This window comes from Lacerta agilis, chromosome 1 (genome assembly GCF_009819535.1).
Source record: "Lacerta agilis isolate rLacAgi1 chromosome 1, rLacAgi1.pri, whole genome shotgun sequence".
Taxonomy (NCBI): domain Eukaryota; kingdom Metazoa; phylum Chordata; class Lepidosauria; order Squamata; family Lacertidae; genus Lacerta; species Lacerta agilis.
The window spans coordinates 63,356,873-63,370,918 of record NC_046312.1 but is presented as its reverse complement, the minus strand read 5'-3'; the positions used below and the strand labels follow the sequence as shown (position 1 = coordinate 63,370,918).

At 40.5% G+C, this 14,046-nt stretch overlaps 1 protein-coding gene across 1 annotated transcript in view; it reads left to right on the top strand.

Annotated features, from left to right (window-relative positions):
• Nucleotides 1-4,455: 4,455 nt before the first annotated feature.
• The window catches only part of CSTF3 (cleavage stimulation factor subunit 3), a 51,491-nt gene continuing 41,900 nt past the window's right edge, over nt 4,456-14,046 (top strand). The window contains exons 1-3 of the mRNA XM_033151697.1: nt 4,456-4,725; nt 10,625-10,726; nt 10,852-10,947. Coding sequence (XP_033007588.1) covers nt 4,696-4,725; nt 10,625-10,726; nt 10,852-10,947 — 228 coding nt within the window. The 5' untranslated portion in view covers nt 4,456-4,695. The remainder of the gene's footprint in view (nt 4,726-10,624; nt 10,727-10,851; nt 10,948-14,046) is intronic.

Here is a 14,046-nt window from a genome sequence, read left to right as displayed (position 1 = left end):
GACCTAATCTGACCACAAGGCTTTTTAATCTGACTCTCATCTCTCTCCCTAAGCCCTCACGCCTTTCCCCCAGGTCATGCCCCTCCTCCAACTGTCTCATTATGTTGTGAGCTGCCTATGCAGAAAGAGACCTCTTCTAGGATGGCCAGCTTGCTCTGTTTATTTTCTGTGTGCTGAGAAAGAAGCCCTCTCACTGTGTGAAGAACAGAAGAGCCCCTTCTCAATGTGCGTAAGCCGACGTCAGAAGTGGGTGTGTGGGTGTCTACATGATGCAAGTGTGTGTGAAGGAGAATAGGGTACATGTGTGTTTTGGCCTACCCTCTTTTGACATGTGCCCCCAGACCATTCCCCCCCCCCCAAGGGAATTTAGCTCTGGTGGGCTGTGTGGGAGAGTTCTCCACCCCTGATTTCAGAGCACAGGGTTGTCTGACCACATATTTTCGACCCTCACAATGCTTTAAAGACTATTTTTAAAATGCAGGATTTTTTTTGACAACTAAAGCTGAAGATTTAGAGCCAGCCTTTTATACTTCCACAAGCATACCATGCAAGCCTTTTAGAAAAATTTAGAGACACCCCTTTTGGTGAGACACACTCCTCTTTGCATGCCTATGGTATGCAGACTTTCTGAAAATGGCTAAATATAAGAAGAGAATGAAAGACATTCAGCTAGCAAGATTTAAATGCAAATAGCCACTTGCTTTTACCCTAAATGTGAACAGGCACATTAAAAAATTAGCCAGTGACCTTCAGCAAAAGACATTTCATCCATCTTGTGGACTGCATTATATATAGATGCTCTGGTTTTATTAGCACTGACAAATGCTCAGACTTAACTTTGTCTGCATCCAAGACCCAAAAGACTGTGGAATCAGTTGGCTCTGGAGAGTGTTACTTGGTGAAGGAAACTGACATTAAATACAAAAAAAGCAATCATTCACTAGTTCCTTTGAAAAATGTTACAATAGCAACTCTGACTGACAGCTGGGAAAAAGCAGACAACAGCTGATCTGATAATGTGAGAGAATTCTGCTGGGACTGCCACTTATTTATTTTGTTTATGAATCACTTCTCATAAAACATCCCATAGTGATTAATAATAAAACATAAACAATAAAAACAAACACAAAAACCATGTCAAGTCAGATACAGATGCAAACTGGGATAACCATTTTTAATTAAATGGCTTGCTGAAAATGGAAAGTATTCAATAGATACTGAAAATACAAGCTGGCAATAGACAGATATAGACCATGAGGAAGTTCCAAAGGTACCAAGCTATAATGGGATTTGTATACTAGTATCAGCACCTTGAACTTAGCCCAGTAGCTAATTGGCAACCAGTGCAATTGTTTTAACTGCCAGGGCTACCCAGCCATGATGACCGTGAACCGATTTATGCAATCCTATAAAAAGTCCCAGAAAGGTGAAGTTAGGATTGCACTCTTAGTTATTTAAGGCTGGATTCAACTACATAGATGTGCTAGCAGGATGCAAAACAGACATCCAACACACATACACAACATTTTGTTGAGGGTCCTAACTTGTTTTAACTAACAGGCAATAACAGATTTATCCCCTGTGAATCTGTCTAATCCTCTTTTGAATCCATCTAGGTAAGGAGTGATTACCACCTCTTGAGGCAAATAATTCCATAAATTAGGCTGCAATCCTAGCCACACTTTCCTGGGAATAATCCTCATTGTATTCAATTGACTCAGCGGGGACAGGGGTTAGTATTGTGCTGTTGCTTGTGTTCTCAATTCCAGCTTCTCCACCCCCTGCAAAATTGTTCCATCCTATTCCTCACACTTAGCTGCCCTAAAAAGCAAAAGAAAACCTCCAAACTCTGAAGCCTTTCCTCCATAAAGTGCTGCAGGCCCTTGATAATATCCATTGTCCTTTTCCAGCTTGGCAATATCCTTTTCAAGATATACCCAATATTCTGGGTGTATGCCGTACGTAGGATCATCGGAGGCATAAAGCTGGCAGGCATAAAGTAGCCTCTTGAGCTCTGCAAACATTTGTGTAAAAACAACAACAACCCAACAACCACAACAACTCTGGCTCAATTAGAGTGCATTTTATGATATTTGGAACTATTGAGAGCTGCCTACAAACAGAAAAAGTTGCTGCTTCCTTGTCCAGTAAGGGAAAGCTTGCTGGATTTGTGTCAGTCTGCCATCTAGTGGAGCAGATCTAGTACAAAGCCTGCAGGATGATCTAAAAAAAAAAAAAAAAAAAACCTGTAGAGATCCTGTGGAGTCTCTTAAAAGTCCCCCAAACTTGTCACTTTATATTGAAGCTTGCTCCAGTTTTGACTCCGTAGTTACAGTTTCCCCATCTCATATGTGGCCTTATATTAGCAGCATAGCATGAGCACCTATGACTCCAACAGTCCCTCGTTCCTCATTTCCTTACGCAGGAGTCCATTATGTTGGCATGCTTGTCCCACTTCTCCAAATGGGGATACATTTCAGGGGTGCAATTACTCACCGGGTCCGGTTTCCTCTAGAATGATATTTATTGCCATTTTGTAACATTTGCAGTCATTTACTACTTGAGCATAGGTGAGGTACAACGCCCCACAAAATTCACTAAGCCCACCCCTGGTCCACTAGCACATTCTGATCCCTCCAAATCCCAGCAAATGTCCTTTTCTCAGGAAAAGGCTGTGTATGAGTCTTATTCTTCTCAGTCATTGCACATGCCCTGTAGAACACCCTCCCATCAGATGCCAAGGAAATAAACAACTATCTGACTTTTAAGAAGACATCTTAAGTTTCAGGGAAGTTTCTAATGTCTGATGTTGTATTGTGTTTCAATTTGTTGGAAGCCACCCAGAGTGGCTTGAGTAACCAAGTCAGATTGGCAGCAAATAAATAAATAAATAAATAAATAAATATTATTCCTTAGCCAGGCAGGGAAGACAAGAGATATTCCCCTTTGCAGAGCAGACTCTGGACAACTGTCAGCCCATCTACTGAAGCCATTGACTTAATATCTTTTCCCAAAAGAATGTATTTTTACCGATTTTTAGGTAACAGAAGAGAACTGTTCACACAATTGGCAATCCAGAATTAAGTCCAACAAACTTTTGTGTTTTTTATACAAAAATTGCTGTCCGACTCTTCGTGACCCCATGGACCAGAGCATGCCAGGCACACCTATCTTTCACTGCCTCCCGCAGTTTGGCCAAACTCATGCTAGTCGCTTCGAGAACACTGTCCAACCATCTCATCCTTTGTCCCCTTCTCCTTGTGCCCTCCATCTTCCACAACATCAGGGTATTTTCTAGGGAGTCTTCTCTTCTCATGAGGTGGCCAAAGTACTGGAGCCTCAACTTCAGGATCTGTCCTTCCAGTGAGCACTCAGGGCTAATTTCCTTCAGAATGGATAGGTTTGATCTTCTTGCAGTCCATGGGACTCTCAAGAGTCTCCTCCAGCACCATAATTCAAAAGCATCAATTCTTCCGCGATCAATCTTCTTTATGGTCCAGCTCTCACTTCCATACATTACTACTGGGAAAACCATATACGGACCTGTGTTGGCAAGGTGATGTCTCTGCTTTTTAAGATACTGTCTAGGTTAGTCATTGCGGGGGATTCCTAGTCTACTCATTGTAAAGCATTGGAATGCCCGGCGTCCAGGTCTACCTATCAAGCGAGCGAGCGTGGGTAGGTGGGAAGAAGAGAGATGCTTGGCAAGGGAGCAAGGCTCCCAATTGGTTGAGATTGTAAGAACGGACTGAATTGGCGATTGTGAGAACGGACTGTAAGCTCTGTTTCATTCGGTCAAAGCAAACTCCTGGGCTCAGCGTGCTTTTAACTAAGTCCATGCCTCTTGTACCAGGCTCCGGCTTGGGGGGTCTCTTTAAAAAAAGAGGAGCAACATGGGTGTAGCTGCTCCCCATCAATAAAAAAAATAGCAAACTGAGGTTCTGCACACCCCCCCCCGCCCAAGAATCCTGGCTACGCCCATGAGGCGGAAGAAGAGCGTAGACCACGCAAGTCAGAAACCTACCACCTCTCGTAGGTACTACAGGACAGGTGTGAGAAACCTTTGGCCACATGCTGATGAACTACACCTTCCATGAACGCGGTCCGTTGGCCACGCTTCGCGGGGCTGATGGGAGTTGTAGTTCAACAACATCCGGCTGCCCTCTACCTACGGTATGCCGAGGCGTCAAATTGCGCAAGCGGTTTCCTTCCCCCGTTATCAACTATCCTTTCAACTTGTGGGCGTTTTCCCTGCTGCCCTTTTTTTCCCCGCCTTCGTTCCCAGCATCCTTCTCGCTCGCTCGCTCTTCGCTAAAGTTCCGTTCTGTTTGTTGGTTTAACCCTTCGCGCGCCGCTGTCCCCCGCCCCCTTTATCATAGTGTGCCGCGAATTCCTTCCTTCCTTCCTTTTCCCAGCAGCCCTTGCGCCATCGCGCTTTCCTGGTTGGCCCCGCCTCCACCCTTTACTGAGGAAGACAAGAGTTGTGGGGCGGTTGGGACGCCATTTTGTTCCTCGGAACTAGGCAGGAGCGGCACGCAGGGGGCAATTTGGTGGGCTGCCTGGCCGGCTGGCTAGCTTGCTAGGTGTGCGGGGGTTTGGGGAGGGGAAGAAGGAAAGAGGCGTGGGTCAAGTGCACACATTAAATACCCGAGGCCGCTTATTCCCACCCCCTTCGGGGGCCTGTTTCAGCCTGTCATGTCTGGAGAAGCTCCCGCCGGCGACCAGGTGAGCGACTAGGGCCCTCCCGAGCTGAGCCAGTCTCACTTGGCGGGGGAATTGTTTCGAGGACGGGGGGGGGCGGGGGGAATAGGGTTGGGGCTGGTAGGACGACCGAGGCCTGGAAGAGGCGAAAATGGCGATTTTCAGGGTGGTGCGGGGTCGGGCCTGTGTAACGTTTGCGCCTTTGTGCTGCGGCCTCTTCTCAGTTTTCAGCCTTGCTCCCCCAGTTCGTAGAGCCTGTTGAGTTTCAGAATTTAATATTTTCCCATCTTCCAACTCGCCCTAGTTATTTCTCCCCATTCAACTCAGTAGCTGGCTGGAACCATGACCGTAAATGCTTGTTTAGAACCAAGCCCTTTCGAGGTCCCTGTGCCCGGTAAGGGTATTTAAGATTGATATTTATCCTAGTATTAAGGACTTAATTTAAAGCTGATCCAATGTGCACTTAGTCGGGAGCAAGCTCCGCTTTGTTCAGCGGCCCTTACGAGAATGTGTATAGCGTTGAGGCCTTAATGTATTTTCCCTCGTGGACTTAATTGCTCGGACGCTGAGGGGGCGTTTTTCCGTTCAAATTTCCACGTGTGAGATAATAGGCGAATGCTTATAACTTTATATTACTAGAACGCAGGAAAGCGTTATTTAACACACTGCGGTTTCATGAAGATGGGTATAAAGGTTTGTACAGGTTTTGTTTTAGCAAAAAACTGTTCGAGTCCTATGTACCGGATTTTGTGTATTCAAAGTAAAGTGGGTGTGGGTGTGCTCAAAAGCTGAATGAAACTGCTTTAAAATTTATTTTTAATAAAAGAGTTTAATATTACAGAAACATTATATTATGGTGTGCTTTGTGAAAGACATTATTTTTGTGTGGGGGGTACCTTTAAGGTTAGAATTGTATCCAAGGTACTGTACTGTACTACTGTACTGAAGGCACTAGCCAGAATGCAAACAACACATGCACTGAAGTTGTGAGGCCAGTTTGTGTTTCTTAAAACAGAAGCCGCCTCCCAACTGTGTGGCAAATTACTGTTGAGGTTAGAAACATAATATATTATATAAAACAAATAGAACACAGCTTTTCAAGTGAAGGAGGTTCTACAAAACCGTTAGCTTTTTTGTAATCACATTAAATTTGCAGATCACAAAACAAACATAACTCTGCTTTTAAAGTTAGGGTTGCCGTTAATAATTCCTCCAGTACATTTGAAATAACATATGCCACTGGTTTCTGTGGAACCAAGTGAATGCCAAGGATTGCTTCCTGTTGGATTTATTTCTGGGGGTGGAGTAGAGTTAAATCTCAGGTGATCAGATACAAAAGTTTTGTATGTGCATATGGATAGTCCTTCCTGACTGCTCCCTTTTTTGTCAGCTGGGAAAAAACTAAATCTTTCACCACCATCTATTCTGCCTGTGAAATTTTGCTTACCGGTATGTTCCTCCTTGTTAATAGTGCTCTTTGGTTGGGTTTGGGTACATCAAGGTAATATTGGACATGGCAGGCTAAATTTCACTAACCAGTTTAGTCTCCTATATGAGGAAGTAAATTATTTTGGCAGAGTGCATGAAACCAGGATGGTAGGTGGTAGTTTGCTTTGCTTCTGTGAAAGTCAGAGTTTCTGGAGAGGCATACCTGCTCTTATATAATACAAGCATAGGAAGAACCCTCCTTTTGTTACTTGAAAGTCCATTGTAATTTCCACAGGACATACTGCCTCCAAACTGGAAGGATCCCTGGTTTTCACTGACGGCTGCAACAAATAATGGGATTGAGTTAGAAAAACAAATCCAAGTATTTTGGATGCAGTAGTCTGGATTAAGGGTTGTTAAAGGGGGGGGATTATCTTTTCAGCTCTCCAAACCTCATTTTATCCAGCCTGCTGCCTCAGTAGTACAAGCGGAGAGCTGAAGCTGGAGACATGGTTTAGAGACTCCTGTATTCATTTCAGTAGCATGGAAGGGGTAGGCCTCGTGATTAAGCAGGGGCAGGAGTGAAGTTGAGTATAACTTGTACATTCTCAAAACTATTCAAGGAATAAATAAATGTGTGCATACACCAAATATTGGAGCACATTGTTGCTTTTGCTTTAAGAGACAAGTTGCCAACAAAAGTGTTGGAAGACAATTTCAAATCTTGTTGTAGTTATTTTCTGTAGAGCAGAGCTTTCCAAACTTTTCACGTTGGTGACACTTTTTAGACATGCATCATTTCGCGACACAGTACTGTAATTCAATTTTACTAGCAAACCAGAGGTTAAACTAATCCCTTATAAGAGTGTTCGCATAACACACCTACACACTTCAACCAACACACATAATTTTTCGTGACAGTTTGGAAAGCCCTGCTGTAAAAAGACAACTGTTTAAAATCCATGGTCATAGTATCACAGGATTGGGAAACTGAAGTGAAACGGTAGTTGCTAGCAATACCTTTACATGGAAAAGGATTCCAAATGTCTTGGCTGTATTTCAGTTTAGGAAGAACAAAGTTAACCGAGTGGTTTTCAAACTTTTTAATATGGTCCCACATGCAAGTGGAAGGAGTATTAGTAAACATCACACTTTATCAGTGCTCTGCTCTCCTCCTCCTCCCTGCTTGTGACCAGTTCAACAGTACAGCATCAGAGGAAGGTGGTAAATGCCTCGTTCACTGGTTTTAACTGTCATCAAATAAATGTTAATAATTGATCTTACAGCAAAGCGCAGTCATTTTTTGAATGCTATCCGTTCTCTCAACCCAACAGCAACAGTTAACAAGCTATTCACACTTAAATTATCGTAGGGTTGATTGATTTAAATTGTAAAAATACCAATTTAAATCATAGATGTAAAACTTGTTTCTCATTTTTGGTATTCATATATTTCCTGTGCAATCATGCATGTTTACTGGTTGCTGTAACCATTAAAATGCATTGATTTGTTCATAGCTTTCTAGGTGCCAGTTAAAGATGGTAGTTCCTAGGGGAAAGTGATAGAAAGTAAATGTTCATGTTCGATAAAGAATAAATATGCAGGTTCTCTAGTCAAGAGAGTGCTGTAATAAGGATTGCATATTAGATCATGAATTTTCATTTGTAGCCCATATGCATGTGGATATAGGAGAGGCCCTGCTTGTAGTCCCACCCTTGACATTACTACCACTTTTTGTAACAGCTGTATGGTGTCTGTTTGTAGAGGAATTTCAGCGTGAAAGTACTTGATTTTGTGGCTCTGCACAATTGGGATACCCACACAATTATCAGATTACTGTAATGCACTCTAGGCTGGCCTGGAAATGGTTTGAAAGCAGCAACTAGTTCAGACCCTTGCTGCCAGAGTTTTGACTAGTTCAGCCAAGTAGAACAATGTAACGCCAGTCTGCACTGGCTGGCTATATGCCACCAAGCCCTATTTAAGGTGGTTGTGTTATTTATTCTGGATGGCAGCTAGTGTTGTGCCAGTGGACCTCTGCTCAGACAACAGGACTTCACTTTCCATTGCTGTTCTGCTCAGCCACAGACAACATAGGGTAACAAACCTTTCCCTTTAACATGTCCTTCAACTTGAAGGTTCCCAAGGCAGCTGCAACATTTTATCCTACCTGGGCTGCAAAATCTACTGAAGATGCCCTTGCTATTCCATGTAGAGTCCCATAGAAGAGGACCTTTAGAATGAATGCCCTGCCACTAAATTGCAATTGACACCAACTCTGCTTTGTTTTAGGTGCTAATTAATACTTTTTCATCTAGGGCTTTGTTAGTGAAGGTGAGGTTAGTGGTGTATTGTGGCAGGAACAGATCAAGTATTACATGCTGTAAATTTAAATTTATTGTTATTTTGTTTAACTTAATGGTTGTCACTGCATGTATTAGGGATATAACAATAGTTAGGAATATAATAAATTTAATTAATATATGAATACTGTTAGAAATCTTAGCCATAGGACTGTTTGAGCTTATGTGAATAAGTCCATATTGACCCTTATTTAGCTGAGTCTCATCAGCTCAGTTCATTGTGACATTGGGATTCTGTTTTATGCCAAAGTTGCATTTACCTTCATTACCTCTGCTGAAGTCAAGTCAGACTGGTTGTTGTAGTAGTTACTATTTTGCAAAGATACCTTTATATAGAATGAGAGAAACCATGCAAAAGAATAGATAGGCCTGTACTGTACATTAACCACTCATGAATTGCATGAGTAAACAACGTAGGCCCCATATTTTTGCAGAAATCAATAAATTTAATGAACTGATTATTTAAAGTTAAAGGTGGTGTTTTCTTCTTATACATATATATTTTTTTAAAGTAAAGTCTATTAAGTCCCGTTCATAAATTGCTCTACCTGTTCAAATGCTCTACCTGTTCGGACATCCTGGTATAATGTTCTGCTGAATAAAAGCTAAAAGCCAGAGGACTAAATCAGGACACAGTCCTGCAAACCAACCATGCTCATACTTACCGGTACATTATTCTTCTTAGCAGTTTTGCTCATTTGAACCCTTTTGCTTTGAATTGAATGGAATGTGAAAAAGTAGGCATTGGGAGAAGGCAAGAAGAGCCTGCTAGATTAAGCCAATGGCAGCCTGTGATTCTTTTGCTCTCATCTTTTGAGAAAAGATACTGCCATGTATTGTAATCCTGGAGACACAGCCTTGTCTTGATTTTATTTTATTGCTTTTGAGCAGCTTTTTGTATTTTAGGTAAATAATAATAATAATGGGAAACTGACAACTACCTCATATATACTGGCCTGCAAGACTGCAGTCATCTAATACACAATGTAAGATAAATAGGCTCAAATAGAAGGTTAGCTTTTCCTTCTTGTGTAGCTCAGCCTTAAGGTTATACTGCAATCACAATTGCTTAGCATTCTTGAGTGTTGCCAAATCTTAGTGCTACTTGAAGTATCAATATACTGCACCCTTTCCAAAGTTAGATTCAACTCAGTCTTTAACTCTGTCACTATATTAGTTTTTCAAAATTCCATATATAGCTAGACAAAAATATGCAAAGGTTCAGAGTCTTCCCAAATGACTGAACCTGGTACTTACGCACTGTAAAACAGCTGCCCTGCTAGACGAAAAAGTCTATGGGGCTGCCTCGCAAGACGAAAAATTTTCGTCTTTTTGTTTTGTTTTGTTTTGCGGAGCGCGGCTGTCATTGCCGCTCCGCAAGACGAAAAACCCGCTAGACGAAAATTTTCGCAGGACAAATAATTTTCGTCTAGCGGGGCACCACTGTATTTAGTTTTGACTATGGCAGACCAACATGGCTACCTACCTGTAACTTTATAAGAAGAACACTCTTAAATCTTTGGAATCCAGTGTCAGGGTGAAAATCTATTGTTATCCTAAATTATTTTGAGGCTATAGAAGGAATTACTGTACCATTAATAGAGTACTGCCAGGCAGCAAGATGGGCAACAGATTTATGTAAAGCAGAAAATAATAAAATAGTGTAAAATTGCAGATATTTCATTTAAATTGTATTTTTATTTGTCGTCTTCCCCTTTCCTCCTCAGTTTGCATTGTAGACCAACAGTGAAAAAAGTTGTTAAAATGATACTCCGTTTTTGTTGTTGTTTGGGAGAAGGGAGGGAGCTATTAAAATGTTTTGTATTCCAAGACTGAATCAAATATGCATGACAGTTGATGCTTATTACAGCAACCTTCAGTTTACTCTGTTATTTTAAACCTAACATTTTGAGCCATTTTTTTACATTGCAATGGAGAGCTTTTCTGTGGACTTGATGTGTGATTCTTGTGCACACTCCTCAAAGTACTACTGCGGAAAAACTTGTAGGCTGGCATATATTAATCTAATGATTGCTATGGATATGTGAACATTGTTGATATAGCTAGCAGATGCCATTGATTTTATTAACATATCTATATACCCTTTTAACCAACTACTTTGTGTTTTCTAGGCTGCTGAATATGTCCCAGAAAAAGTAAAGAAAGCTGAAAAGAAACTAGAAGAGAATCCATATGACCTTGACGCTTGGAGCATTCTCATTCGAGAGGCACAGGTTTAGTGACATAGGATTACATTTCCTTATCAATGGGTCCACTCACAGTGATTGGTTCTGAAGTAAATGTCAATACATTTTTACATTATAAATATTGTAAATATTTATTGGTTTTCAATTTTTAGAATCAACCTATAGACAAAGCACGGAAGACCTATGAACGCCTTGTTGCCCAGTTCCCAAGTTCTGGCAGATTCTGGAAACTGTACATTGAAGCTGAGGTTAATATTTTCATTTTCTTTCTTAAACATATAATAGGAATTTAAGTTGGCACTGAAACATAACTTGTTAGGCACATACACAAACTCAGGTAAAGGAGGGATTGAGCATTTCTTAATTCTGTACAACAGGTGAAAGGGGGTAATTAAAATGATTTCTAAATATTTGGGTCTCTTTATGATCTGATGATTGTTGCATTATGGACTTGCAACAACATTAAAACCGTTTCAATGGTATTGGAGTGCTTTAGCCTTTTATTTACTTGTCGTGTCAATTTATTGCCTCCTGTGTCATTTATTTAGAGCTCCTTTCCCCCCATAAAAATTAACATGGCTTTGTGATTTGTTGGGCTCTAACATTTTTATTATTATTCCTAGGCTGTTTCAGTTTTTGAAATGTTTGCTAGAGTGGGGTTGGAAATGCATATTTTTATTTGAAAATCACTGAATGCGTTAAAACATAAGTGTGAATGATGCAAGTCACATTTTCAAGAACCTGTCTAACAAAATATTTCATAACCATAATGAATAAGCTTTTTATCCTGCTCTGTTAAAAGTGCATAGGATGACCTGAAATTATGGATGGCATGCATTATTCTCAGAAAAAATCTTCATAATAATACTTTCTCTATATAAATATGCCTTTCACTGGCATGTGGAGATGCATGTTATAGGTTTTTAACATTATAATAACTAGTATTTACATTAAATTAGAGTAAACCTAAATATCTAAAATGGTAAGTAAAATAAGTTGTTAGGTGTTGTATGTGGCATATTAGTAAGAGAGTCTCAAGTATATAACTATTGTAAGACTGCACAGACTATATGCAGCTGAATGTTAATTGTGTTAAATGTTAAGAGATTAGTCTCTCAGAACATACCTTAAGCACCCTCTCTGCTAATGTAGGTTCTCAAATGTAAGGCAGCCTTTTTAGAGATGTATTCTCTACACCCTGCCAGCAGCATGTGCTGATCCATACCTGAGGCAGTGGGGATATTGATCATCCATACTGATGATGAGTTTCTCTTTTTATCTGTGCTGATTTGTCCATAGGTAGTATCTGACATGTTTCTTCCACAGATGAAAGGATCATTCATGGAAAGATCTGTCCCATGAATGCTACTCTTGTTTATTCTGTTAACAGAGCAAAAAAGTTGAATGCCGCCCTATTTTTCTTGTTTTTATGTGATGTGCTTGGTCATAGCTTTAGGCTGTGGACTTTCACAGTTCTTCTACTTGTCTTCAGAAGGTTTGAAGAGCTGTTGATTTGTGAAACCTTGAACCATAGATTTAAAACTTCATTATAATAGCACACTTGCCTATGTGAATCCCGTAGGCAATATTGTCCTTTCTTAGTGGCCAGTACTCAAACATTGTAAACTGTTAGACTTAACCATGAGGGGCAAAAGTAGATAGGGATCCTGTGCATTGTCAAAGTCTTAATCTTCAGTAATACTATTATAATTTCTTCTGGAATCTTGGAACATTCCTGCCCTCTCATCTCCCTGCACACACCCTGCTCATTTTGTAAATTTGGTTTGACTTGTTGGGGGACAACCTCTCCAATCCACCCACTCCGGAACATTATTAGGAGTAGGCAAGGAGAGGACAAGGTAGTGAAGTTTTATTGTGCAGCTAAAAGTCCTTGCACTGGCAGAACTATTTAGTTGGATACTGCCCAACATTGGTAACCCTAGTTGTAGATAATAGTTTATGGTAGAATAAGCTGGAACATTCACCTTTAGTTTAGTATTTGGACAATATCCAGGATCCAAAGGCCTGGTTGAACTACCAGGGCCTATTAGCAGAAATCTGCATAAGGACTTCTGCTAGCGACTCAAGACTTTAACCCTCTCCTTCCCCAACGTGCTGCACAACCCCCTCCAGATTGGCTTTTTGAGGGGTGGAAGATGCACCGCTGCTGAATAGCGCACGGGAGGAGAAAAGATATTGTTTCCTTGGGGAAGCAAAAATGCTTCTGCTAATAGAATGTTTTAAAAAGGACAGCGTTGAATTCCTCCCAGTGTGCCATCACTGTCTTTATATGCATTTCAGCTCTCTCCTTCCAACCCCCTGATATCCCCCAAATCTCCCTTCAGTGGGCTGAATGCCTTTTAAAAGCAACACCCATGAGCAATGAGATTGGTAATTTGTATCAGAAATTTTTTAGTTTCACTAGAGAGCATACTTGTTTTACTTCTATTTAGTAAATAAAGCTAAAACCTTTGAAACTCCCATGCTTCCTTAATATTATATTTGTAATTGGTATCCATTCATTACTAATGAACCCACAAAACAAAAAATTCTGTCCCATATCACTTCCCATGAGACTTGGGAGACTGGCAATGGAAAGGAAGACAGGACATTTTTTCATTCTTTAGGCCCTTTGGATGCTCAACCCATGGACACATGTCAGACCAAAGGTACACCCAATATTAATAAAATGTATATTCTGTCTTCTCTTCAAATGGGACCTGGCTAGAAAGTACTCACTATGTTTGTGCTTGAAAATAGGATTTATAAGCTGTTGGTTTACATAGTGGATTTTGACTTTACAAATATTTTGTATGTCACCAGTGTTCTTGAACCATTAGTGCCGGCCTCCATATGAATTAAGGTTGTGGAAATCTTCTTTTGACTCCCATGCCTATGACTACAGAAGCATTGTCCAAGCCATTAAAGCATTGTCCTGTCCACTCACTCATAAGCATATAATTACAGAGCAAAATGACAGTTAAGTCTGACAAACTTCTTATCCACAAATATTACCTTGCCCTGGTCCTTTTACTGCCTTAGGAATTCTTAGAGTCATCATGGGTTACATGTTAATGAATTAGCATTTTAAAAGAAGTAATGGAAATTGTCATCTTTAGTTCATATGCAGATTGTAAATATCTTTAAATTTTAAGAATATAAGAAATAATGTGTGTCTTCTGCTGATTTCACGCATCTAACTTCTATACTGTTACTATCGTCCTGTTTATAGTCTTAAACACATTGTGTGACAGTAAGCCGTATTGCTTTTAATTAATCCTTTAAAAATGCCCTTAATCAGTTTTAATTTGAAAAATCCATAGGATATTTTTATTTCAGTACTTTCC